General features: G+C 44.0%; 1 protein-coding gene and 1 long non-coding RNA gene across 2 annotated transcripts in view; one reads left to right on the plus strand and one right to left on the minus strand.

The window, feature by feature from the left end:
* Nucleotides 1-27409, plus strand: part of LOC140468867 (multiple C2 and transmembrane domain-containing protein 2-like) — a 487492-nt gene that overhangs the window by 228272 nt on the left and 231811 nt on the right. The window contains exons 5-8 of the mRNA XM_072564927.1: nt 3552-3694; nt 9046-9122; nt 11996-12107; nt 16125-16163. Of these exons, the coding sequence (XP_072421028.1) occupies nt 3552-3694; nt 9046-9122; nt 11996-12107; nt 16125-16163 (371 nt within the window). The remainder of the gene's footprint in view (nt 1-3551; nt 3695-9045; nt 9123-11995; nt 12108-16124; nt 16164-27409) is intronic.
* Nucleotides 15748-25230, minus strand: LOC140468868 (uncharacterized). Its single transcript, XR_011955855.1, has 3 exons — nt 25123-25230; nt 18728-18858; nt 15748-16226 (listed from the first exon to the last, which is right to left on the minus strand). It is a non-coding gene; the product is annotated as an uncharacterized lncRNA (long non-coding RNA).

Raw genomic sequence — 27409 nt, forward strand, 5'->3', positions numbered from 1 at the left:
CATCTGAAAGACTCTTAAAATAGTTGTGACCAGTAAATATAAATGGATATCGGATTAGTGTGGTTATATTTCTCTTGGGAAATGGTGTGTCCCGTTTTCCCTTTCAGCAGCTAAATAGATCAGCCAAAGTTCTGGTTCATCTGAACAGTATCTACTTTTCAAAAAAATCACATGGGCGACTTTTCTGATCATGATGAGAAAGATTCTACCTCTGAAGTAGAAGATTGGGATTGTTGTTAACAACAGCTTGGGCCCTACAGGCACAAAGTGGAGTTAATTAACTGAGTATTAGAGTCATTCAGATTGATATGTTGAAGCTTTCTGTATATTTTAGTTTCAATTAACTTTACCTTGTATCAGGTCAGTGACCCGTGGTTACTAAGGCCTGATGCTGACCCCATGTTTTCGAGATGCCGTGGTAATGGGTGGGCTGAGAATTGAAGCAGGGTTGAGAGCGTGGTGCTGGAAAAGAACAGCAGGTCAGGTAGCATCTAAGGAGCAGAAGAATCGATGTTTCAGGCATCGGGAATTCCTGATGAAGGGCTTTTGCCCAAAACGTCGATTCTCCTGCTCCTCGGTTGCTGCCTGACCTGTCATGCTTTTCCAGCACCACGCTCTCGACTCTAACCTCCAGCATTTGCGGTCCTTAGGTTCACCTGAGAACTGAAGCAGTTGAGGCAGTGACTTAGCTGGATTTGTTTTAGTCTTTTTCATTATGAAAGCCTTGCCTCGAGAATGTTATTGAAGAGAATTGAACACGATGTTGAGCATACTTAGAGTTTATCCATTCACCATAACGCAAGAACCCTTTTTATTACGCAATGCTGTTGGTGAGTGGGAAAAAAAAAATTCAAGTTTTGGAGCTGTTCCCAAAACAGAGAGCAAGGAGGAGGAAAATTCTGTCCTGTCACCTGCGATCACGATAGCTCAGATCATTGTGGACTGCTCTTGGTAATTGGTTTACTTTGTTCAGCCGTCTAATGAATTGCAGCTCTGTGAGGTCTCTCTGGCTGCTCACAGACCTTCCTCACTATCGGACATGATTAAAGCCGCTGTAATGGAAGACAGCAGTACAAGTACAAGTCGAACTCTGGTTTCCTAATCCAAGCTGGCTCGACATGCCTTTGCCTGGAGTTGTCAAGGAGATTTGGCAGGATGGTGATAAATAGGAGAGCTGGAACCCAGTGGAAAAAAGCACGAGAGTTGATTAAATACCCAAGCTTGAATTGATCCCTGAGAATTGATCAGACAGTATCAGGCTTATGGACTGTGCCAAATGCAAATGTATTTCAGCAGTTCCATCAGATTTTGTGGATAGTATAATTTGCCTCTGGTCAAACCTTCGTCCTATTTGTTTAGTACAATGGGAGAAGCTGTCCACTGAAAAAGGAGCAACTCAAAGGTGGCTTTAATGTAGGCCTTAGGCCTTGTGAATGCAGAGAGGCAGGTGTACGTGCAGCTTGATGTAGCTGCAGATCTAAAGAGCCCTTATTTCTTAAAAAAAATGCAAAAATTAGAGTTTTCTGTAGTGGAGAATGTTAACTAAGTGTGATGTGAATTCTTGAGGTTTTATATTTTTCCATTTTCCTCCCAAAATGTGTTGACACATTGGGTAATATTTGGGATCTTGCCCAGAGCTGAGAAGAACTCCACTTGGGCACAGGTGGGCCATCCCTGGGATCAAGGAGCCGAGGATACAAGTCCCATCTACAGAGAGTTGGTCGTCCAGCACTCGCCCATGTTGACCAGGGCCAGTATTCTTTTGAATACGCCATTGGTTCTCGGAGGCAGCTATATATGTTAAAGTGGAAATGTCCTCCAATTGATCCAGGTTTCACAAGTAGGATTCAGAAAACAAAACCTGTGTGCTTTAAACTTTTCACAAGAAGTTTGAAGCTGTCAGAGTTAATTGGAGAGATGGGATGCCTTTTAGATAGATCCAGGAATAGGTTTAGAAGAAATGAACTCAGGGATTGACCGTGCTGCTGGGGAGGTACCAGCCTTGAGATTGTTGACATCACGGATCCCAGGCCACAGGTGATGGACAGCAAGAGGGAGTCACCGTAAGAGGCCTGTGGTGGGAGTGGGAGTGAGGTAGGGAGATGACAGCAAGTTTGGTGAATGTCTCTCCCTGGACCTACCCCTTCCCGATCCTGGGCCTCTTATTCAGGGAACTGAGTGCTATTAAGCAAGATAGCCCCCTCTCCCCCACCCCTTCAAAACTCTCATGTAATCCTGTATAGATCTGTGAATCTTGCTCCCTGCATCATTACACCAGAAGACATAGGAGCAGAAATTAGGCCATTCAGCCCATTGAGTCTGCTCCACCATTCAATCATGGCTGATCAGTTTCTCAACCCCATTCTCCAGCTTTCTCCTCATAACTCTTGATCCCCTTGATACTCAGGAACCTATCTATCTCTGTCTTAAATATATTCAATGACCTGGCCTCCACAGTCCTCCGTGGCAATGAATTCCCTAGATTCCCCACTCTCTGGCTGAAGAAGTTTCTCCTTGCCTCCATTCTAAAAGGTCTTCCCTTTACTCTGAAGCTGTGCCCTTGGGTCCTAGTCTCTCCGCACAATGGAAACATCTTCCCAACATCTACTCTGTCCAGGCCATTCAGTATTCTGTAAGTTTCAGTTAGATCCCCCCCTCATCCTTCTAAACTACATTGAGTATTAAGCCAGAGACCTCAAATGTTCCTCATATGTTAAAGCTTTTTATTCCTGGGACCATTCTTGCACCTTGGGAATCCAAACCCCCCTCCCCTCACCACTACCTGGTGTGGTACTTTAAACTTGTATTCATGGGATGTGGGTGTTGTTAGCTGGCCCAGCATTTATTGCCCTTTCCGAGGTGCCCTTGAACAGCTGGTGAGCTGCCTTCCTGAGCCGCTGCAGTCAGTGTGCTGTAAGTTGACCCACAAGGCCCTTAGGGAGGGAATTCCAGGATTTTGATGCAACGATACCCGAAGGAACAGCGATGTATTTTCAAGTCAGGATGGTGCGTGACTTGGAAGGGTCTTGCAGGTAGTGCCGTTCCCATCTACCTGCTGCCCTTCTCCTTCTTGATAGTAAAGGTAAAGTCACCATAGTCCTACCAGACCATAGGGCGCTCTCTCATTAGGGAGTGACAACTGGTGGTGGTTTAACCTGAGGGGCATCATGCCTCAGGCAAGGAGAGAGGTTGACAAGGAGAATCCTTCATGGTAACCTCTGCTGGTGTTCCAATCCACGCTGTTGGTGTTCCAATCCAAGCTGTTGGTGTACCAATCCACGCTGTTGGCGCCACTTCATATGAGTAACCTGCCATCCAGCCTATTGAGCTAACCGTCTCGATTGTAGTGGTTATGGGTTTGGAAGGGGCTGCCCAAGGAACATTGTTGTATGGTAACAAAGGGTTTTTCATCCATAAATACGACAGGTTAAGGATGGAAATGATCGGAGTGCATCTATGAATGATTGCCAATTAAATTGATCGCTCTGTAAGAATACCTTAAGATATTTTCACAGATATCATTGATGCAATGTACTTATTTTGTCCCACAGGTACGAGTGATCCTTATGTCAAGTTCAAACTGGCTGGCAAAACGTTGTACAAGAGCAAGATCATGTACAAAAACTTAAACCCTCGATGGGATGAGACCTTTGTCATACCAGTCAAGAACTTGAATCAAAAGCTGTATGTCAAGGTAATAAAGAGCTGCATGTTCAGAAATGATATACTGATTCAGCTAAATACTGTTACGTTAGGAGTTAAATTTAGTGTGGTTCAGTGCTTATGTTTAGATGGTTTGGTTTGATTTGATGGTTATGATATAGTTAGGATCGGTGATGGGGTCAATGGTCCATTCTTTGTTTGGGATTCACTGATTAGAATTTTGGTTGATTTCAGTGGCTATGGTCATTGGTAATCGTTTTAGGTCACCCGATCCGGTATCAGTGGTTATAATTTGGTTTGAGGTCGCGCGCATTGTTTAAAAACAGATTGTTGCATTTCTAATTCCTGTGTGACAATAAAACAAAGTATTAACACTCTGCTACTTGAATGGTTAGGATCTGGAGCGCGCTGTCTGAGAGTGTAGCAGAGTCCATTGAGGCTTTCAGAGGGAACTGGGTCAGTATCTGAAGAAAGAATATTGATAGGGTTACCAGGACAAAGGCAGGGGGTGTGGAATTAGCTGAGTAGTACTTACAGGATCAGTTTCCATCCTGAAAATGTCCCCTTGTTCCTTATTAGGCGGATGGGACTGGTTTAGTTTGGGATTATGGTCAGCATGGATTGGCTGGACCGAAGGGTCTGTTTCTGTGCTGTATCACTCTACAACCCCTAGTCTTCTATTAGTTAGCCAATCCTCTGTCCATGCTAATCCAACATAACGAGATCTCAATAATTAGCACTGATTTAATGTTGTGTTAATAAAAAGATGTAAGGGCCCTAGCCAAGGTGTGACAAAGACTTAAAAGGAGGGTCCTGGAACTGAATAGACTTAAATGTTTAGCTCTGAATTTTGTAAAGACTCCAGCTTAGCCAGGAACGAGAACAAAGATTCTGGAAGCCCTGCTCTGGAACACAGCGCCTGCCCATATCACCCAGGGCCCATTGGTTCATGGTTCTGGATGTAGGTTTGCTAGCTGAGCTGGAAGGTTCATTTCTAGGTTTCGTCACCCTTCTAGGTCATCTTCAGTGGGCCTCTGGGCAAAGCACTGCTGGTAATTCCTGCTTTCTATTTATATGTTTGGGTTTCTTTGGGTTGGTGATGTCATCTCCTGTGGTGATGTTATTTCCTGTTCTTTTTCTCAGGGGGTGGTAGATGGGGTCTAACTTGATATGTTTGTTGATAGAGTTCTGGTTGGAATGCTATGCTTCTAGGAATTCTTGTGCGTGTCTTTGTTTGGCTCGTCCTAGGTTGGATGTGTTGTCCCAGTTCATGGAGGCAGCTATATATGCTCAAGTGGAACTTTATGAATAGGATTCAAAAAACAAAACTTGTGTGGTTTATACGTTTCATGAGAAGGTCTGCAGTTGTCAGTTATTTGGGGAGATAGGATACCTTTTAGATAAATGCAGTAACACTTAGAACAATTGGAGTGCCTTTTGGGATTGTAAATAATAGAGAGGAATATGCATAAAAAATGGATAAACACATCACAACTTTCAAGCTATCGAATCATTTCAAACTACTGACTTGTACCTTCAAACAGTAGGAAAAAATGCATTGCATTTAAAAAAAAGTCCGTTCTAGCTATCTTACTCTGTGTGTTGAAATAGACCTGAGGACCATCATTATAGGATTAGTGTTTCGTGACTGATGTTACTACCTATCATTATCACAGTGGGCGCCTGTCAGTTTGCAGTTTGTTTAATAGCTCAACTTGCTTATATGACCAATGGAGCTATGAATATAAATGCTTATTTTTATACAGGATTAAGTAGTTGAAGAAAACTAAATATAATGAATCAGTTTTTAATCAATGAGAGTGAAACTCAGGACAAATGCAGGCCTCATTATTAAACTAACCCATTCAAGATCGTAAGCCACTTTAGGAGAAAGTAAAGACTGCAGATGCTGGAGATCAGAGTCGCAGAGTGTGATGCTGGAAAAGCACAGACGGTCAGGCAGCATCTGAGGAGCAGGAGAGTTTACATTTTGGCATAAACCCTTCATCAGGACATCAGATTCTGTTACACTGCAAATTCTTATCCTGATTAGCTACTGACTGAATATAAATATTCCAAACAGTCGCTTTCAACAGGGGGAAAAGAGAATTAAGTTTGTGCGCAGAATATGACTCTAGATAGATGCGATATGCAACCCAATTGGCTTGGCATGTGAAGAATATTTTAAGTATGGGACGTGTCAATGGCTGCTAAGGCTGTGCTTTCTCACTTCAAATTTGTAATTAAATTGACAGAGGGGTTTTGTTGTTCTGAAGTGCCAAGAATTTGTCAATCATGTATTGTTGAAACTCTTGCAGTTCCTGAAGCATCGTTTGTTATGGGTTTTTGTGCAGGATTTCAAGTGATTCTGAATTCTGTGGAGGATTTCGTCCACGCATGTGCGTACACACCTACACGCACGCACGCACACCTAACATGAATACACACCTACACAAATACACACCTACACGAATACACACCTACACGCACGCACACACATGAATGCATACCTACATGAATACACACTGACACACGCACACACCGACATACGCACACACACTACACACACTGCAGTATGTTTCCATTGATCAAAGAGAAGGTTGGGCTGATGCTGAAGTTGATGTTCACATTTGGGACCAACTGTAGGAATTAGTTTCAGGCTGATCCACAGTTATTTCGAGTTAATGCGGTTTGTGAATTCTCATTTATTATTGTGCTCAGCTCCATATTGCAATCGACTTACAGCACAGATTTGGACCATTCAGTCGAACTATCCATGCTGGCGTTTATACTCTACATAAGCTTTCTCCCGTTCTGTTGCGTATTAGCTTAAACATCCTGCTAACGTTGTCTCCCTTACATTTTTATCTAACTCCAGTTAAGTGTCTGTTCTATTTGCCTTTACCACTTCATATTCTGGGGTATGCTACTTGGGTAATGCAGCTAAACTATGAATAGAGAGCTTTAGTTTCTTATTGTAGCTGTCTCTTTATAGCAGGTTTGGTAGCTCAGTGTTTAGCATTGCTTCCCCACAGCACCACGGATCCCAGCAACCCGTTTCCTGCTTTGGGTGACTGTGTGGTGTTTGCATGTCCTCCCCTTGTCTGTTTGGGTTTCCTCCGATTTCCTCCCACAGTGCAAAGCTGCCAAGGTTAGGGTGGATTAGCCACGCGAAATTGTCTTTAGTGTCCAGGAATGTACAGACTAGGTGAGTTAGCTCTGCTAAATGCCGGGTTACGAGGAAAGGGTAGAAGGGTTGGGTCTGGGTGGGATGCTCTTCAGACGGTCAATGTGGACTTGTTGGGCTGACCAGCCTGCTTCCAGGGTATAATTCCGACCTTTTGACAGGACTTTTTTTGTGATCCTGATGTGCTTTGCTTATGTCAGGAAAACTGCCCATGGAGAGGCACTGAGTGGAGGTTGGCTGCGATAGATTTTGGAGCAGGCCTATTGTAGCGTGGTGTGGCTCACAGCTCTCGTGGTATCTGACAGAGTGTAAATCTAATGGATCCACATTGTTACACAATAGCACCCCAAGCCTGAGCAATTAATTCATTGTACGCCAAAATGATCCAGTGTTGCTACCGCAAACATGGCAGAATGTAAATTGGATGCCCACACGCAAGCCAAGTATTTTGTGCCACACTCCCTTTCCCCTTCTGATCTCACAATGTGGCTACTGATGACACATCCTTCTCTGGCCCATGAAGAGTTGCAAAAATAATTAAGAGTCTGTATCCTGAAACAGATGTGTCGGTGCTTTTTTACCTCACAAAATGGGGCAAAATTGGTCGCCGGACTGAGTTGGGATGTCGATCAGCTTTGGTTAACTTGGTACATCAGAGAGTCCAGGAAATTACAGATATTCTGGGCAGCCTGCAGAATTAAATGTGATTGGTTTATGTAGACAGAGTGCTTTCACACTGTAACGGCAAAATCCACTTTCATGTCTTCATATTGAAACTTTGGATCTACCATCCGAGAAACAAGAAAGTTGACATTTCAGGCAGGACCGTGAAGAAGTTCTGCCCGAAATGTCGACTCTCTTGTTCCTCAATTGCTGCCTGACCTGCTGTGCTTTTTCCAGCGCCACGCTTTATCAACTCTGCCTCTCCAGCACCTGCAGTCCTCACTGTCTCCTACTTTGGATATGGTGTCGATGTAACCTCATTCTGGAATCACAGCAGTGACTCATACCAGACCAAAGTGTCTCGCTGGGATAGTGAAGGCCGGTTGAGCGTTCACATTTGCTTCAATCTCTCTACTACGTGTCAGTGATGAGCTGCAATCCTCTTTGAGGCAGAGACAAAATTGGGGCATTGCAGCTGTAGTTCACCTCCACATACTGCAACAACTTGAGGATAGTCTGTCCTTCCTGTGATTATGAGAAGCTCCGTATTCAATCTTTTGAGGTTTCTCTGTGTTTTGGTTTCAGTGCCAGATCCAGGTATTCCCTTTCGACTGCAGTGCAGCATTGTCTGTCCCATATAAGCATTAGGAATTTGTGTCATCGCCCATCCATTGACCTGTTGTGTTTATGTTCAGCCGTATGCTCACCTGTGATGCAACTGAGGGCCAAGGGTCTTGTGGTACAGTGGTAATGTCCCTACCTCTGGGCCAGAAGGTCCACGTTGCCTGGAGGTGTTTCATCACGTGTCCACACAAGATGATGAAAATAATGGACACCTAAGAGTTTACATTCCTCTGTCTTTGTAGAGTGTCCAGTGGAGCCATAATGGGTCATGTCATGGTATGACCAAGTGATGTTGGGTACCACATTATATTCTACTGAAGGTAGGACTTTGGAAAATCAAGAGAGCTCGTACAGGGAGCTTTATATGAAGGAGGACATTTGGCCCATCTTAATTAACCAGACTCACTCCTCTGCTGTTGTCTCCATTATTTTTTCAGTCATTGCAGTTGATAACTCTACACACAAGAAACCTCCTGATGCCAGTCTTAAATTCCACTTTTACTGCCTTACCATTTAATTGATAGAGGCATGTTAAAGTAGCATCCCATAATGTTTCCTATTTTACAGACCCTGATAATGCCATTGCTTAGACGCCTCTGATTTTCAGACTGAAAAGCCCAAATGTCTCCACTCTTTGCTTGTAACTCAGACTCTGACACCACTGCCCAGCCTCATGACTCCTGTCATTGTGACTGGTGTCTGAATGTCTCCGTGATTTCTTGACCATTGGAAATGGACACACATCTCCGGGTCGGGACTGATCGGAGCACTGAATTATTTCCTTTTGACTGAGGTGGCGATCATAAAATTGATTCTACAGGTTATGGTCGTAAAGCATTTGTCTTGAACCACGTGTTCATTCACTCTCAGTTAACGTAATAATGAAATAAAACTCTCTCCGCAAATAGGTTTACGACCGAGATTTGGCCACGGACGATTTCATGGGTTCTGCATATCTCAGTCTGAGCGAGCTTGAAGTGAACAGGTTTGTAATCTAATGGTGAATAATACTTTACTGTTTGTGTACTGTTGGTTTGTTATCGAGTGAGTGATTGAAGAGGGTTATCTGATAGAGCAGTACCTGAGCTCTGAATATTGAAAAGTGTTCCTTGGATTTAGGCAAGGCAAATAAAAGATATGAAGTACTCAGACTCAATTGTCTGGAGCTAAGTGCCATTAAAAGCACAGCAATTGTTCACTGGCCTGGAGGGATTAAGAGATATAAATTATAAATTAATGGAGACTGGATTTATGACTGTGTTGGCATACACACAGAACTTCAGTGAAGAGCTGATATGACTTATAATAAGGCACGGGAACTGGGCTGAAGTTTTAAAGTGTTTGAGCTAATAGATTGACTAAAACTGATGGTGATATAATGAAAACAGAGTAGTGACTTTTGATTTAGTTCATAGCTGAATATCTGTCCCCATAATGGTCTATTACAGACATATATACGCACACATTAAAATGGTGAGTGTAAAGTTATGATATTGAAGCAGGCAGTTCAGCCCATCAAGCCTGTGCTAGTTGTTTATTTTTGGAGATGTTATCCAATTAAATCACTGTGTTCTCTCCTCATATGAAAGTTTCAATAAATAGAATGAAACCAATCACTGTTCAGCAGGTGAATCTCAAACCTTACCTCACATTAGTTAGAACTGGACAGATCCTGCACCAAGAGGGCTGCACAGTGTTAAATGGTGGATTTGTGTTTTACTGTCATACATTCACAGTGAATACAGTTTCCCACTGGGGGTAACAGGATTGCAGACTTGGCCCTTAAAGAGTGCTCCATTAAGTAGAGAAAGAGCCTGATCTTGGCCGTCTATTTCCATTAGCAGCACATTTACCATTGTACAGTTTGGTGTTATTCAGATTGAGTATTTTCCCCTTTGACACCACTGAATTAGTAATGAATGTGTAAATGGTATGTTAATGATCTATTGAGGAGGGAGTGGGCAGGGAAATGGTATAGGGACCGAGCACATTGACTTGATAAATGAATTCAATAGAATTGGGTTTACAATTTTGTAATAATGGGAATAACATCTCCCAACCCTGTGGCAGCCATTTTGCTTGTCTGCCTATTGGACTTTTATATCTCCGTGATATCCAAACTATGAGTACGTTTCTATTTGATTGTTCAGTAATGCTGGAAAATAAGTTTATATTCTCTCGAATTGAACTCTACATACTGGCAGCAGATATTGAGCCTTATACTCATGGAAGCCTATGCGTTCCTCACAATTATTTGCCTGGTGAAATTGACGCTGGTTTTGTGGATTAATTATGACCCAAAGAAGGTCTACCTGCTCATCTTGTCCATGCTAGCTCTCTGTAGAGTCAGTCAATGCCATACTCACCACTAACCTTGCAAGTTTTCTTCCATTCCATTACCCATCCAATTGCCTCTTGTAATCACTGCCTCAGTTTCTCCTATTTATATTGGCAATGGGTTTGAAATTCAAATTTTCAATCATGTTATGGTGTTATCATGAAGTTTTAGGCACTCTCAGCTTATTTATGAAACCTAGGGTCAGACTTCCATTGTTGTGGCTGAAAATCTGAGTTGTAAAATTTCTCCACTCATCCCCTTTACCTCTCGATGCAGTTTGAAAGTGACATTTAGGACAGGCAAGTGCTGAGGTCGACTGAGTCATCTCTCTTCTCTGAAATAGTGGCCCAAACCTAATGCTACCACAGCACAAATCAGTTTGCCTATAGCCTGTACTTACCTAGTATCCACTTCGAGCTCACTTCAGCACAATGTGGAGATGAAAGAAAGTATGGACGTGTAACCAGCTGTTACATGGCTGATACTGCAATAAAGTCTCATTCAAAATACCCAATGATAAAACAATTAATCCATTGTAAAAACAAAAAAAGCTTCTATTACGAACCACATCAAAGACAGTTAATCCTTTAAAAGCCTCTTAAATCTGCTAGTCAAATCATGAACTTTGTACCCCTGCTGAGATAACATGGATCTTTCTGGAAATCAGTCAAGCATCAACAATTGGCCTACCTGTAATAACAACCCTTGGGAAATATCAACAATGAGGTGTGTTAAAATGGCAGAAGCAGATGGTGAGTTTTTTTTTGTTCTAATCTAATTAAGATATCCTTTGAATCTGTTGAATCCAGCAGTGGGTCTACATAGTTTTTGTTTTCGTTGACAGCTGCAGCCTGTTCTTATTTTCTTTTGAAAAGGAAACAAATTGTGAACCTTTAACAGATCTTACCTTCCCTCAGGGTCTTGTCTGTGTCCTCCATAGAGTCGCTGTGGGTTGAGTTGCATTCTCCACAAAATGTGGGGTCTGTCTGAACTCAGCACTTGTCACAAATAGCTCTGCTGAGTTTGGGATTCTCAATCTGGCCACAACTGACAACAATGAGAAATGGGAAAAAGGCCATGGCTATTCACCCTATCCATGCCCCTCATGATTTTATAAACCTCCACAAGGTCACCCCTCAGCCTCTTGATGCTCCAGGGAAGATAGCCCCAGCCTATTCAGCCTCTCCCTATAACTCAAACCCTCCAACCACGCTAACATTCTGGTAAATCTTTTAGGAATCCTTTCAAGTTAAACAGCATCTATCCTATAGCAGGAAGATCAGAGTTGTATGGGCTATTCCAAAAGTGACCACACCAGTCTTCTGTACAGCCGTGACTCCTATACTCAATGCAATTGACCAATTATGGCAAGTGTATTTCTTCACAACTCTGTCTACTTCAACTTCAAGAATTCCAGAGCTGGAATGGCTGAAAATCTGGTTTCTATCCTCTATAGTTCAAAGGCTGTCGACATGATTTGAAAACACTTTTTAACATGTTGGTCTGCTCCCTTCTCTTAGCACGGTACTGAAGCAATTGCAGCTCGATGATCCAAATAGCCTGGAGGAAGACATGGGCGAGATTATCCTGGAGATAAAACTTGCCAACAAACCGAGGGATGGCAGAAGAAATGTGAGTAAAGGGGTCATTCTTTCCTGCTGTGCATTTATTCCTACATTTTCATATGTTAACTTTGGAAGTTATATAAGGTGAAAGGAATTGTTTTTTGGATACGCAAGAATTCATAATGCATGTGTCAAGTAATATCCACTCCCACCATCACCGATGCTCAGTAACAGCAGTGTGGACCACCTATAAGATGCACTGCAGAAATTCACCAAACTCCTTCCAATACTTCCCCATGCACAGTCACTGCATCTAGAAGGGCAAAGGCAGGCAGTTACATGGAAAAACCAGCAATGCCAACTCCCTGCGGAGTCACTCACCATCCTGATGTGGAAATATATCACCGTTCCTTCAGTGTCACTGTGTCAGAATCCATGAATTCCCTTCCTTGTGGAATTGTGGACTGCATGTCTCACCACCACCTTCTCTAGAGATGTGAAATAAATGCTGGCCCAGCCAGTGAGACCCATGTCCCACAACTGAACAACAAAGCAGGATCCAAAACTTGGATTATGATGTGATTAATTAATGATGGGAAGTTAGGGATGAACAATAAATCTAGTAATGCTTATATTCTATGAACAAATATAATTCAAAAACTTGCAAACTTGTTTCTTTGGATTGATTGAAGACTATAGTAACTAACTGAACCATCAGCAACAATGGACATCATGTGAGGAAGCTCAAGGCTTCCAAGAACCCACAATGTACATCACGTCCAATTGGTACTACCACAGGGAAGATCAGATTATTGTGCATCCATTAAGCTGTGAAGTATTCTCTATTACTTTGTGTTCCAGGCTGCCTCCCATTTGGATTTATGCTTTTTCGAAGGTGATAGGCTTAAGTCCAACTCTAGACACTGTAACCTGCCTGATACTCCAGAGTAATACGAGCGTAAGAACTAGGAGCAGGAGTAGGCCCTTCAAGCCCGCTCCGCAATTCAATGAGACTATGGCTGATCTTTTCATGGACTCAGCTCCATTTACCCACTCTCTCACTGTATTCCTTAATTTCTTTACTGTTCAAAAAAGAATCTATCTCAGCTTTAAAGGCATTTACTGAGGAAGCCTCAACTGCTTCACTGGACAGGGAATTCCACAGATTCACAACCCTCTGGGTGAAGACATACCTTCGCAACTCAGTCCTATATCTGCTCCCCCTCATTTTGAGGCTGTGCCCTCTTGTCCTAGTTTCCCCTGCCAGTGGAAACATCCTCTCTACTTCTATCTTATCTATTCCCTTTCTAATCTTATGTTTCTATAAGATCGCCCCTCATTCTTCTAAATTTCAATTAATATAACCCCAGTCTACTCAGTGTCTCCTCATAAGACTGAACTCTGAAATCAAACCTAGTGAACCACCTCTGCGCCCCCTCGAGCACCTGTACATCCTTTCTCAAGTAAGGAGACTAAAACTGTGCGCAATGCTCCAGGTGTGGCCTCACCAGCACCCTGTACAGCTGCAAGATAATCTCCCTGCTTTTAAACTCAATCCCTTTAGCACTGAAGGACAAAATTCCATTTGCCTTCCTAATTACTTGTTGTACTTACAGACCAACCTTTTGTGATTCATGCACAGGGACACCCAGGTCCTTCTGCACAGCAGCGTGCTGCAATTTCTTACTGTTCATGTAATAGTCCTTTTTACCGAAATGGATGACTTCACATGATGGAGCCTCACTAATGACAGGTTGTAACAGGGAATTCCCATTCGCTATTGGCCATAAACTCATGGCCCAGGAACTCATCAGGTTTGCTGAAGGAATAAAAATGGTGTGAGAGTTTACTTAGCTGGGGTAGTTTCAGGTGTGAGGTGTTGGTGCAGCCAATTGGCAGTAAAATTGATCTTCAAAACCCAGTGGGTTTTTATCAGATTTGCTACAATATCTGTGCACCAGGCTTCACATCTGAGTATTTTCTCTTGAATTCATTGCTGTTGGTTTATTAATGATCTGGTATTGACACATGGGTGCGTCCTGGCTGCTCTGATTCCCTCCCTGATCCCAGTTGCTGTGAGTTGAGCTATTATTGCCTGGTTTCCCTGTAGCTGCTTGGTGTCATTCCCCATGGTTAATGGGATCTATAACCAAGAAGAGTAAAGGGATGCTTATTTTCACTAAGAGGATGATGGAGGTCTAGAATTCACTATGTGAAAGGTAGGGGAAAGCAGGGACACTTATCGCATTTCAAATGTGTGGCATACATTTTGAAAAGCCATAACTTACAGTCCAGGAAGCAGAGAGTGAGATTAAGCTGGATGGCTTCTTGTACAGCGAGGATGGGCTGAATGACCAGCTTCCATGCTGTAAAATTGTTATAGTTGATGTCACCTTGTTCAGCATTCATGTAATTGACAATGTAGCTTAGTTTAAACAAATAGCAGTAATGATTTGCAGTCCATACACAGCCTTCCACATTCAGACTCTTCAACACTGATGCACAGCAGCATCAGTGTGTACCCTCCAAGAGATGCACTACAATAACTCACTGGAAATCCCTTACAGTCTCACAGCCTCTTCTACACAGCAGCTATGTGGGAGCACGACCCTCTGCAGCCTCCCCTCCAAGCCAAGGCACCCGCTGCCTGAATTTGGAAATGTATCGCTGTTCCTTCAGTGTCGCTGGGTCAAAATCCTGGAACCTTCCCTGAGAGCACTGTGGATATACCTGCACTAGTGGACTGCAGCAGCTCAAGTAAATGACTCCCCACCACCACCTTCTCAAGGGGCAACATATGTTGGCCTAGCCAGGGAATCTCCTGTCCAATAAATGAATAAAAACTTCTGCGTGCGGTAAGGACAGGTGGGTGGTCTTGAAGGTGGGGAGTTGGGCTTCATGTTGTGTTCAGTATGCCTCCAGCCCAGTACTGATAGTGCACTCTTTATAGCATGTGAAGCATCAACCTTCAAGCACTTTCTAATCTGGACATTCGATGACTATCTCCCATCATTTAAAAAACAGGCAGAGTGTTGTGTATATGGACTGTGGACCATTAGACTGGTGGAAATGCTTGCTCAGTAAACAAACATGAGTCTGCCAATTGAACATCTTAACTGCGCAGGGCCAGTACCTGTGGGGGAACTGCAGCCTAACGTTAATATGAACCTTAATTAAAATAAAGCCCAATCTCCACTCTGACTCTGAGTGCCAGTCGGACCCTCCTGTCGATTTACTGAGGGTATTTACTCTGCTGTTCCCGCTGAGGGGAGATGATTATCTTCCGTGTTCCTGAGGAGATTGGGATTGCAGCAGGTTTTTCTGAATGGCACTTGGCAGATTCCAGGATGGTGGTGGCATGTTTTGAGATCCCGGAGGTTAATTTGCACTGGATTTGCCCGTCCAAAAAAATTAGCAGCATAACCATGTATTGTTGCTGGCAGCATAATCGCTCGTCATCCTGCTGTTAAATCCCAGCATTAAAAAACCAGCAGAACAGAAAATGACAGCAGTGTAATTAACAAAAAGGGAATCACACCAACCAGGTCTATCTAATTAGAAAAACATGAACCAGTACAGAAAGCCACATGACTGGCACGAGAAGGTTAAGTGACATTGTTTGGAAAGGTTTTAATTTATACAAGACTAACTAAACCTTCATTTTCATTAAGCGTTGTAGCTTCAATATGTAGATTTAACTCGGGGAATCCGTGTTTGCTGATACAATGTGCATTTATAATTAACATTGTAACACATCGCAATACGTGTCACTTGAGTGCAATCAGTCAAAATGTGATAGTAAAAATATCTGAGCCTTGTAGGGAAGCCTGGCTCTGGTTAGCTGTGGGGAAGCAGCCCTTTTGCAGGCACTCGTGGTGTTGCTCAGAAACGCCAGCGTAACCCCCACTGCGATTTATTTGCAATTATTTATTCGGATTCCAGAGCAGCTTCGGTGCATTTTCCCTCTGTTGTTAGGCAAGACCAATCCCTTCAGAAACGGTTAATTTGTCATTAACAACTGCATTCCTCTGTTCATTCCTGTCTCCTGCATCCTGTGCCACCTTGCATCCCATCTGTTCACCAGGCCGGTCCAGTCAGGAAGAAGCGAGGGACGCAGACGAAGGTAAAACCTTAACTCTTTTATTGATTGTTTTCTTAGTTTGATGCTTTTGTCAGCCAAATGTTCCTAAAAGAAACAATTTATTGACAGTGTCAGGAATTTTGTTGAGTCTATAGACAACGTAATGTTTGTCATGTTGATTCACCATTTGCTAATTGAGTGGCCAGCACCATTATTACCAAGTATCACAGAGAGTTTTAATTTGTGCTCATTCCTTGCATTAGGTTGTTCAGAAACAGCCGCTCAGGAAGTTTCCAGGGTGAATGTTCCATCTTAGTCCCTCAAACAATTCTGATACATGTTGTCAGCATGTTTGGTGAACTAAACGTTTTTTTGTGTGGCAGTGATTTGCCAGGGTAGGGTTTGACACTTTGATTCAATGTATTCCTGGGGATTAAATCATGTGATCCATGTCCACATGACCTCTGTATAGTTTCTGATCATGTGACAGTTTCCAGTTCATGCTACATTTAATGCCGAACAAAAGAGGCCCATATGGCTGAGGGTTATTTGCATTAGGAGTTCAGTTTACACTTGCAGCAAGTCCTGTGCCAGTCTTGAGCGCCTGGGTCAAAGGTCATTCAACTCACAGCATGATTCCGATGGGAATTCCCACTGACAAGGGGATTGTAACCAGTTTCGAGGCAAGGTCCTCCGATCCGCAGCTCCAGGCAGCATGCTCTAATCTGTTTATTTCCTGGATGAGGAGGGAGGAACTGGCTCCCCACTCTAGTGACACAACTTCTTGGTTGGTTGCAAAAATGCCTAAAAAAGCCACATTGGACTCTTGACAGTGGTAGGCCCAGAGCCTGGACTCTCAGTGGTGGTAAACCTGGAGCCTGGACTCAAAATGGTGGTAGGCCCGGAGCCTGGACTCAAAATGGTGGTAGGCCCGGAGCCTGGACTCTTAATTGTGGTAGGCCCGGAACTTGGACTCTCGATGATGTAGGCCTGGAGCCTGGATTTTAGTTGGCGGTGGTGCCCATCACAGAGTTTCCTGGCGATGGTGGACCCAGTGCCTGGGCTCTTGGTTGGAGTCTTCGAGTACCAGAACACCTTTCAGAGACCCTGAAGCTATGCTTTAGACCCCAATCTGAACAGAAGGTGAACTCTTACTTGAGTAATTTCTTTTTATCCTCATTGTACATCAAAATGGTGTTGGATTGTGGCGACAAAATACTTTTCCCTGTATCTTTAAGATAGATGTGATAATAAATAAATCATTCATTCAATCGAGTGAGCCTCCTGAACCATTGAAATACAAACATATCACCAGGTACGTCAAAGTGAGCTCATAGAATGTTTGCATACTACATCGAAATGACTGCATGATAGGAGGGATTTATCTCATCTGTCTTGTATTGAGGCCAGCCTGAAGACTGGAGAAGGTTGACAGCATTGGAGTGAAGGAGCTGTAGGTTTATGGTGTGTTCTTTGGATTTTTACCACCAGGGACCTGTGTGTAGGGTGAGCAGGAACTACTCAGTTACATATCTCTGGTTCCCAACTCTGTCTACACATATGCCTGGAGGTGTCAAACTCATGACATCTCATGACAATCACCCCATTTCTCTGCTTCCACCAACATGTGCATCTTCAGAGCTAACTGCCATTCCCCACCAAGTCCTGCTGCTGTGGAAACCTTTGTTTGTGTTTCTGATATCTCTAGATTTCACTGTTTTAATGCCTTCCTCAACTGGCCTCTCATGCTGCACTATACAATGTGCTGTAATACCCCGATCATTTCAACTCCCAGTCCTGTCTCTCTCTGCTGCAGTCTCCCTGGGCAGTAAGTACTGGCCCAATCAGTGAAGGCCCATAATCCCTGAGTGAGTTAAAAGAAAAATCAGAATGCGATAGATTCTTCATATTCAGTTGTGTGAGCGTTGAGTATCATCCACCTATTGTTTGGTGGTACAAAGTTTTAGTATTGTTGAAAAGAGAGACATGTTGCTGGAGTTTTTTGTCTTGCACTCCTCAGGACCAAATGCAAGAATGCCAAATTTCCCAGAATCACCACCATTTATTATACAAGAGAAAAGATAAAGGTATAGTCCTCACAATCCCAGAGAACTACAGGGGTCCTCCTCTCATTCTAGAGAGATGACTCGTGGTGAATTTAACCTGATGGCTACCAAGCTTTGGTGAGGGCAAGAATGAGGCAATGGGACCTTCGTGGTGATCTTAGCCAATACAGGGATTGACCCTGTGCTTTTTGCATCGCTCTGCATCGGGAGCCAGCTGTCCAGCCAATGGAGCTAACTGACCCTGAATTAGAAGAGAAAAGGGCACTGATTGATTGGCATTGCTTCTGCCGATCTATGCCGCCATGCCACGTAATAGGCACCTCATCCTAACATTTTTCTCCTATGGGATAATTTTGTGTGACCTTTTGAAATTTGGCATTCTTGCATTTGTCCTGAGGCATGCAGGACTTTGGCGACGTATCTCCTGTCAGCACTAATCATCCATCACCTCATGGTCTGGGATCCTATGTTCCTATAAAGAATAGAACGTGCTCACAGAAAACATAAAAAGCCTGCATAATTTCTAGATATTTCTCCTACCGTTTCTTGTAGCCTTGTCCTGGAGATTCCTAAACATTCTTGGAGAGTCTGGAATCCTGGCAGTGCTTCAGGATTGACTTGGAGAGCAGGGTCTGTCACTCTCCACCTTGTGTCTCTGCTACATTATTGAGCTTTAAATAAGTGAAGGAATGCGTGTAAGCAGAGGAGAGAATGTGTTTTTGGATTGCTTACAGATATTGCTCCATTAACCATAAGTTAAACCGTGTATTTAAGTTGAGAATGCAGAGCATGGACAAGAATTACATGAGCATATAGAATTTGAGAGAGTATATAAATTGAAATCAATATTATATGTCAATTAGAAAAGCAAAGTTTAAAATCTGAAATGAAAGCAAGGACTGACAGCATCGTGCCTTAGCACCAGGGATTCAGGTTCGATTCCAGCCTCTGGTGTCTGTCTGTGTGGAGTTTGCACTTTCTCCCTTTGACTGTGTGAATTCCTCCGGGTGCTCGGGTTTCCTCCCACAATCCAAAGATGTGCAGGTCAGGTGGGTGGGCAATTTAGCATGGCCAATAGTGTCCAGGGATGTGCAGGCAGGGTGGTTTAGCCTTTGGAAATGCAGGGTTACAGGGATAGGGTAGGGGGATGGATCTCGGTGGGATGCTTCTCAGAGGCTCTGTCTGGACACAATGGGCTGTGAGGTGGCACGGTGGCTGAGTGGTTAGCACTGCTGCCTCACAGCACTAGGGTCCCGGGTTCGATTTCCACCTTGGGTGACTGTTTGTGTGGAGTTTGCACATTCTTCCTGTGTCTGTGAGGGTTTCTTCTGGGTGCTCTGGTTTCCTCCCATAGTCCAACGGTGTGCGGATCAGGTGGATTGGCCGTGCTTAATTGCCCATAGTGTGAGGTGCATTAGTTAGGTGTAAACATGGGGAATGGATCTGGGTGGGTCACTCTTCGGAGGCTCGGGTCACTCTTCGGAGGGTCGGTGTGGACTTGTTGGGCTGAAGGGCCTGTTTCCACACCGTAGGCAACCTAATCTAATCTAATAGCCTGCTTCCACATGGTAGGAATTTTATGATTCTGAAAGTGCACTGTGGGTATATTGAGATTTGTGTAGATTAATGGTGTGGCACGGTGGCTCAGTGGTTAGCACTGCTGCCTCACAGCATAAGGGTCCCAGGTTCGATTCCAGCCTTGGGCGACCGTCTGTGTGGAGTTTGCACATTCTTCCTGTGTCTGTGTGGGTTTCCTCCGGGTGTTCCGGTTTCCGCCCACAGTCCAAAGATGTGCAGGTTAGGTGAATTGGCCATGCTAAATTGCCCATAGTGTTAGGTATTCTAGTCAGAGGGAAATGTGGGTGGGTAGGTTACTCCTCGGAGGGTCAGTGTGGGCTGGTTGGGCCGAAGGGCCTGTTTCCAGGGAATCATCATCAAAAAGAACAAGATAATAGTTTCACTTGATACTTAACTGATCCTATGTTTCTCCTGAAGCTGTTTGACCCTGTTACATTACCTTTTGAATAAAAATTTGATATAAATGTACATTATAAATGTTTTAACAGGCACTCTGGTTCCCTCAGCTGTGTAAATAGAAATACTGAGTTCAGTAAAAGTTTGGAAGTTTTGCTGAAGCATTTACAAGTTACTGATTATGCCTCGGTTGGAGTAATATGTTCCATTCTCTGGATCATACTTTTGGAAAGATGGCCAGAAGCAGATTAGGCATCAAGACAGGAGAAGCTGGCATTGTTTGCCTTAGAACAGAGAAGGTACGACCACAAGAAATAGGATCTGGAGTAGGCCCTTTGGCCCCTTGAGCCTCTCCTCCTTTGCAAAAATGATTCGAGTGGGATTTGTACCCACAGTCTCAAGGAGTTCGTTTGGGCCTCTCTCTTACTACTTCAATGACGCTACCACCTTCCCCTGTGCTGTAAGGTGGAACAATTCCAACTTCTTTGATCAATACTGGATTACCAATCTGCAGCCAGCCAGTGCATCATTCACTGGTTTCACATTCTGTGGCTCAATGTGTTATTGGTCCTGCTGTGCTAAACGCTTTTGAAATGTCAGTGTACGGTGTGTGTAAACACAGAGAAAAATTCCATGGTGTGCACTAGGGGTTTGGAGATATGACTAAGCAGCTTGTTGGAGAGGTGGGAGAGAAATAGCGAGGGCAAAGGGTTGAAGGATAAAGGTCTTTTCAGCTGAAAATTGAGGATGGGCAGAAGTTCAGAACTGACTGTCGGCTCGAATGAATGGACTGGAAAGTGGGGCTGGAGGAGATTGGAAAGTACAAAAACAAGTGGTTCACTCAACATGTTTCTGCCTGATGAAGAGCTTATGCTCGAAACATTGATTCTCCTGCTCCTCGGATGCTGCCTGACCTGCTCTGCTTCTCCAGCACCGCACTCTCGACTCGCATGTCTCTGCCAGAGTTCGTACTCCACACAGACCTCTCTTATTTTTTTTTACAGAATCCCTACAGTGTGGAAGCAGGCCATTCGGGCCATCGTGTTCACACCGACACTCCGAGGAACATTCCCCCATCTCCATCTCCATCCCCCTCCCCTGTCCCTGTATCCCTGCATTTCTCATGGCCTACCCACCTAGCCTCCACATCCCTGGAAGCCTTGAGAAATTTAGCGTGGTGAGTTCACCTGACCGTGGGAGGAAACCCACACAGACAACAGGGAGAAAGTGCAAACTGCATACAGGCAGTCGCTCAAGAGTAGGTCCCTGGCCGAATCAAAATACCTCCACCCACGCTGCATCCCTGTATTCTCTGCCTTGTATACGCATTAATGTTGGAGCAGGCACCAAGACAGGAAGAGTGGCCGGTCAGTTGTGAGTTAGAATAGAAACTTGTTAAATTGGCTAAAAGCCAAAGAACGGTGGCATGTTGGAAGCCAGAAATTGCTGGAAAATCTGAGCAGGTCTGGTAGCATCAGTGGAGAGAATTGTGGAGGTTCGGTGACCCTGCTTCAGAACACTGGAGCAATTCTCTTTTCTCCACAGAGGCTGAGTGTTCTCCCCAGCCAGTTCTGCTTGGTTTATGCGGGAGAGAGGAATTCAGAAGCTGAAAGAGACATGAGAGGGAGTTGGTATGTGACTGCAGAGAGAGGTCGGAGAGCCTGCTGCATGTCATACAGTGGGGCTTGATTGAGAGATCTTGTGGTGCAGTGGTAGTGTCCCTACCTATGAGCTAGGAAGTACAGGTTCAAGTCCCACCTGTTCCAGACATATGACAAAACATTTCTGAACAGATTGATTAGAAATATCTACAGTGAGAGGCTGATAGATGAGGGCAGTGTGACCTGTGATCTGGTGTTAGCAGAAACACAAGCCAGAGGCTGGTGGCTATTTCCTACTTAATTTTAAGCAGCTTCTCTTTTGGTCACAATATCTTTCATTTTTGTTTGTGTCACTTTGGAGCCGATTGTTTCAATTCCTTTTAATTTATTTTCACTTGCAACTCAAAAGCTTCCACTTTTCCTTCAGTTTTGTGATTATTTTATAGATTTTGTTTGGCTTCAGTTGGAGTGTGGAGGCAGTGGCTGATGGTATTTCACTAAGAGTGGGGCTTGAACCCTGTCTGCTGCTGTTAGCCTGATCAGCTAAACCGAACCTTTCCCCAATCCCACCATTCATTGGAATCTTTCTGTCCTTCGACCTTCGAAGTCTGACCTGGAATGCTGCTGTGCTTTGGTCATTCAGTCCTGGGTCAGTGATCACTAGAGGGCAGTATTCAACCAGCATTCAGTGACCTGAGCCACTTATTCATTGAGAGTTTGCTTTTCAGCTAACAGAGATTAATAATGATTTTTAACAAAATCCATGTTAGTTCCATTATGTCTGACAGCTCCTTCATTCCTTCCTTTTGTAATTCTCTATTTTAATAAAGCTTTATCGATGACAAATACATGATTATGTTAACGAAGGCATGTCTAAAAGATTACTACATACTGCTCCTGTCCTTAATTAATTTAACGTACAAGATATATTTCCCAAATGTGAATTTTGCCCCAAATATTCTACTTTGGAACTGTTCACATGCACTGAAATGAAATATACAATCTTGTCGGCTTTTTCTTAAATGTTCGAAAGTTGGAAGGGAATTGCAGGAGGGAGGCTTATCTCTTTTACGCAGTGAAGGGTTTTTAGCTGTCAATTGTTCCTGGATATATTTCCAACTTTTGGATATTTCAGCACTTAAAGGGCATCAGAGGAAGTTGGAGAGCAGCGCAGATATCAGCAGGTTAGAAAAACGCTGCTAAAATTAGCACAGCGTGGCATGTTAGCCCACTCCAAGCAATATTAGTCAGGTATTTGTGTATTTAAGTGGTCTAGACTCAAGTAGATAGACTCTAGTCAATAAACATTGACAAGGGATTAGCATTTGCGATATTGGTCTTAGGATTTGGGGTGGCAGAGCCTGGCAAATTTGGGAACAGACTTTCCTCACAAATTAATCTGTGGCTAAAAAAATGTTAGCTTTGGAGTTACAGTGTAATTGAAGGGATCCGTGCTTGTGTACACACCAGGATGGAGTGTGCTGACATTCAACCACGGCTTTGGATGTGCACTGGGTTCTCACGAGAACTTAGAAGCACTTTGCCTTTGGAAGGTGCTGAACACCTGCGTGACGTTGCTACTGGCTGCTTTCTGAGAAGCTGGAACGCATACACGATAAGTCTCACTCAGGCATCACTTCACTTGATAGCTGCCCAAATGGTGCATCCATTCCCAATGCAAACAAGGCTACAATACTGGGCAGCTCGGTGGCTCAGTGGTTAGCACTGCTGCTTCACAGCACCAGGGTCCCAGGTTCGATTCCAGTCCCGGGCGACTGTTTGTGTGTCGTTTGCACGTTCTCCCCGTGCTCCAGTTTCCTCCCACAGTCCAAAGATGAACAGGTCAGATGAATTGGCCATGCTAAATTGCCCATAGTGCTAGGTGGATTAGTCAGAGGGAAATGGGTCTGGGTAGGTTACTGTTCGGATAGTCGGTGTGGACTGGTTGGGCCGAAGGGCATGTTTCCACACTGTAGGGAATCTAATCTAAATAAATACCCAAGCTGGACTAAAATTCCAAAGAAAGTTGCTGAGAGTTTTACATTGCAGATAAATAAACAGCCTGTTTCTGTTGATACTTTAAAAATGCATTAATAGCCTCCTCCATAACCAATATCCTTTGTATTAGGAGAAAGTGAGAACTTCAGATGTTGGAGATCAGAGCTGAAAATGTGTTGCTGGAAAAGCGCAGAACGTCAGGCAGCATCCAAGGAGCAGGAGAATCGACGTTTCGGGCATGATTCCTGAAGAAGGGCTGATGCCCGAAACGTCGATTCTCCTGTTCCTTGGATGCTGCCTGACATCCTTTGTATTAGGTCTGACTGAGGGAATACTGCTTCTTGAAAACTATGGGAGCAAGTTTCTTCGGAACATTTCATTTCCCCTGCATTTTCAGGAAATTTACTCAAGTAGTTACTTTGCAAATGTTTACATCAGGAGAGTCTCTGAAAACAAACATGGTTAACCTTCCACCGACAGCAGGGAATGGGAGGGGAATGTAAAGTGCAAAGCAAATTATTTTATCAAGGAATCTGAATGTAATTATATGATGTGAATGACAACATAAACTTTAGAGTTACCTCTAAGGATCTGGCGTCGAAGCAGTAGGAATGCTGCCCTGTTTTATAACATACCAGACCCCTGAAGACCTGTTGACTAACTTCGATTGAAATTGTAATGACGGTTTCTCGGGGCCCTGATAAATGAGGTCATTGCCATTTAAATTGTCACCTGTGCCTCTTCAAACATAGATACAAGCTGCTGGCCTTCTGAATATCAAAAGACACTGGAAACTATCATTCCTTGGGCAAATATTGCTTTTGCCTTACTTGCAGAGGCTTGAATTGCTCTCTGGTGTTTTTCAAGTTATTTTAGACGTGAGCTTCAAGGCTTGAGCCCTGAGAGTGCAGCTCTGAGATCTTCAAAGTGTCCTGGGAGGGAGGGAGGGGGGGGAGGGCGCGGGGAGGGAAAGAGAGGAGGCGGCGGGAGGGAAGAGAGTGGGGGAGGGCAATGTCGTCTCTCTCAGCGATGAGAGTATGTCGACATTTCCCAGTATCAGCAGCAATAGACCAGATGTGAGAACGTTATAAAGAGGCTGTCAATAGATCTAGCCGGTGTGGAGGCTAACTCCAGCTCTCTCTGCCTGCAATCCCCGCCACCCCCCCCCACTCTCATACTGTTCAGCCATATGGAAGCAATCTTCATCTTCTACCAACCCCCCCACCCCCACCCTTGGCCCTTTAATGGCTAACTTTGGAATCCATTTTCACGAGTCTCGAAGGGCTGAGGGGAGCAGTCTCATGAATTGACCAGATAGAAGTCACTTCCAAGATAAACATTCGATTTAAAAGTTAGACATACCAGGCTGCAGATTTCTTTTGACATATTTCAGAGAAAAATAAGCACTGCTATCCATCTTCAGCAGATGCCAGGCATCAGCAGGATACCTTTGATCCTCTTTGAAAAGTTATCCCCACCCCCGCCCCTCACGAAAGTATAAATCCACAAGTGTTCTCCTACACTGGAGGGTTCAGCCCCTGCCCTTTGAAGTTTGACCCGAAGAACAGCCCACGGCCTTCGCTGTAAACACTGCCTTTCTTTTTATATCACGCCTCCCGTTACCTCAGGAAGTCCAAAAGGCTTTGCAGTCACTTGAATAATGTGGGGTGTTCAGCACTCCATTCACACAGAGAAAGCTCCCATTAAGACTGGTGTGACAGTGATTGGATAGGGACCCTCTGGGTATTCAGATCCAAATTGTTGGAAGTGAGAGGTCAGGTATAAGACATTGAGGGTTTTGTTTATTCCGTCATGGAGTGAAGCCTAGGCTAGCTAGGCCAGCATTGATTAGATTTAGATTTAGGTTTTATTGCCACTGTACTCAAATACCGAAGTACGTGTGTACATTGAAATGTTTACAATGTCAGAGAAAGTGAGGACTGCAGATGCTGGAGATCAGCATCAAAAAGTGTGGGTGCTGAAAAAGCACAGCCGGTCAGGCAGCATCGAAGGACCAGGAGAGTCGAGCTTTGTGCATTTCGTCAGGAATGTGATGATGTCCTGATGAAGAACTTATGCTTGAAACGTTTCCTCTCCTGCTCCTTGGATGCTGCCTGCCTTTCCCAGCACCACACTTTTTGACTCTAATGTTTACAATGTCGCCAATCCCGGCTTCATCTTAGGTACAAAGGTACCTCGTACAGAATCATAGGTACAAAAATAGGAATATAAAGTGACGTTGAAAATGAGTCATTATTGTACTTCTTCAACTCTAATTGCTTACAGGGATTAACCAAATCGCTGTGGGTCTGGAGTCACATTTAGGCCAGACCAGGTAAAGATGGCAGTTTGGCAATAGTGAGGACTGCAGATGTTGGAAACCAGAGTTTAGATCAGAGTGGTGCTGGAAAAGCATAGCAGGTCAGGCAGCATCCAAGGAGCAGGAATATTGACATTTCGGGCAAAGGCCGAATAGATGACTGGCCTTTGCCCGAAACGTCGATTTTCCTGCTCCTCGGATGCTGCCTGACCTGCTGTGCTTTTCCAGCACCACTCTGATCTAAAGGATGGCAGCTTCCCTCCCTAAAAGACATAGTGAACCAGATCGGCTTTTACAAAAGTGGGCCATGGGTTCATGGTCATCATTTAGACTTTTAATTCCAGATTTGTATCGGATTCAAATTCCACTATCTGCCATGGCAGGATTCGAATCCAGATTCCCAGTGGTCAATAATCTAGTGATATTACCACTAGGCCATCGCCCTGCCCTATTTTGATTATAGGATAGGAGCAGAGGGACTCCCTCACATACATACACACTTTCGTTGTTGAAAGTGGGAGGTTAGGTATATGACACTAGTTAGACCTCAGCTGGAATACTGCTGTGACACTGCCTTGTGGGAACTCACTGGGAGAGAACAGAAGCGGTGAGGAATGTCAGCTATGAGGACAGATCGAAGTAGCTGGGGCTACTTTTGGAGAGGAGGAGGCTAAGAGGAGATCTGATTAAGGTTTTAAAAGTCATGGTTTAAAAGGTTGGATAGAGAAGATAGGGTGGAACTGTTCCTGATCATAAAAAGAGCAAGAATGAGGGGGTGGGGTGTGGTGGTCCAGATTTAAATCAAGGGTGAAGGGAGGAAAAATGTATTCACTCAGTGAGAAGTTCGGTGTGTGGAATGCACTATGTGAAAGTGGGGTGGAGGCAGGTTCAATTGAGGCATTCAAAAGGGCATTGAATAGTTATTTGGAGAAAAATAATGTGCTAAAGTATGGGGAATTGGCAAGAGATTGGTACACGGGGGGTTGGTGCTCACTTAATGAGCTGGTGCAGCCATGATGGGCTGAACGCTCGAACCACCGTAACAGATCTGTTAAATCCTAGTGTCAACGGAATCATGGCACTTTCCAAATAAAGGCATAGAGTACAAAAACAAGGAAGTTATAATGACCTTTTCCCCATCGTGGGGGATTTCAAGATAAAGGGGCATGCTTTTAAGTTGAGGATAAAGATTTTAAAAGGACATGCGGGGCATTTTTCTTTTTAACACAGAGGGTGGTTTGTGTGGAATGAACTGCCAGAGGAAGTGGTGTACACAGGTACAGTTCAACCTTTAAAAGGCATTTGGATCAGTTCATGAATAGGAAAGGT

Source organism: Chiloscyllium punctatum, chromosome 48 (genome assembly GCF_047496795.1).
Source record: "Chiloscyllium punctatum isolate Juve2018m chromosome 48, sChiPun1.3, whole genome shotgun sequence".
In the NCBI taxonomy this organism is placed as follows: domain Eukaryota; kingdom Metazoa; phylum Chordata; class Chondrichthyes; order Orectolobiformes; family Hemiscylliidae; genus Chiloscyllium; species Chiloscyllium punctatum.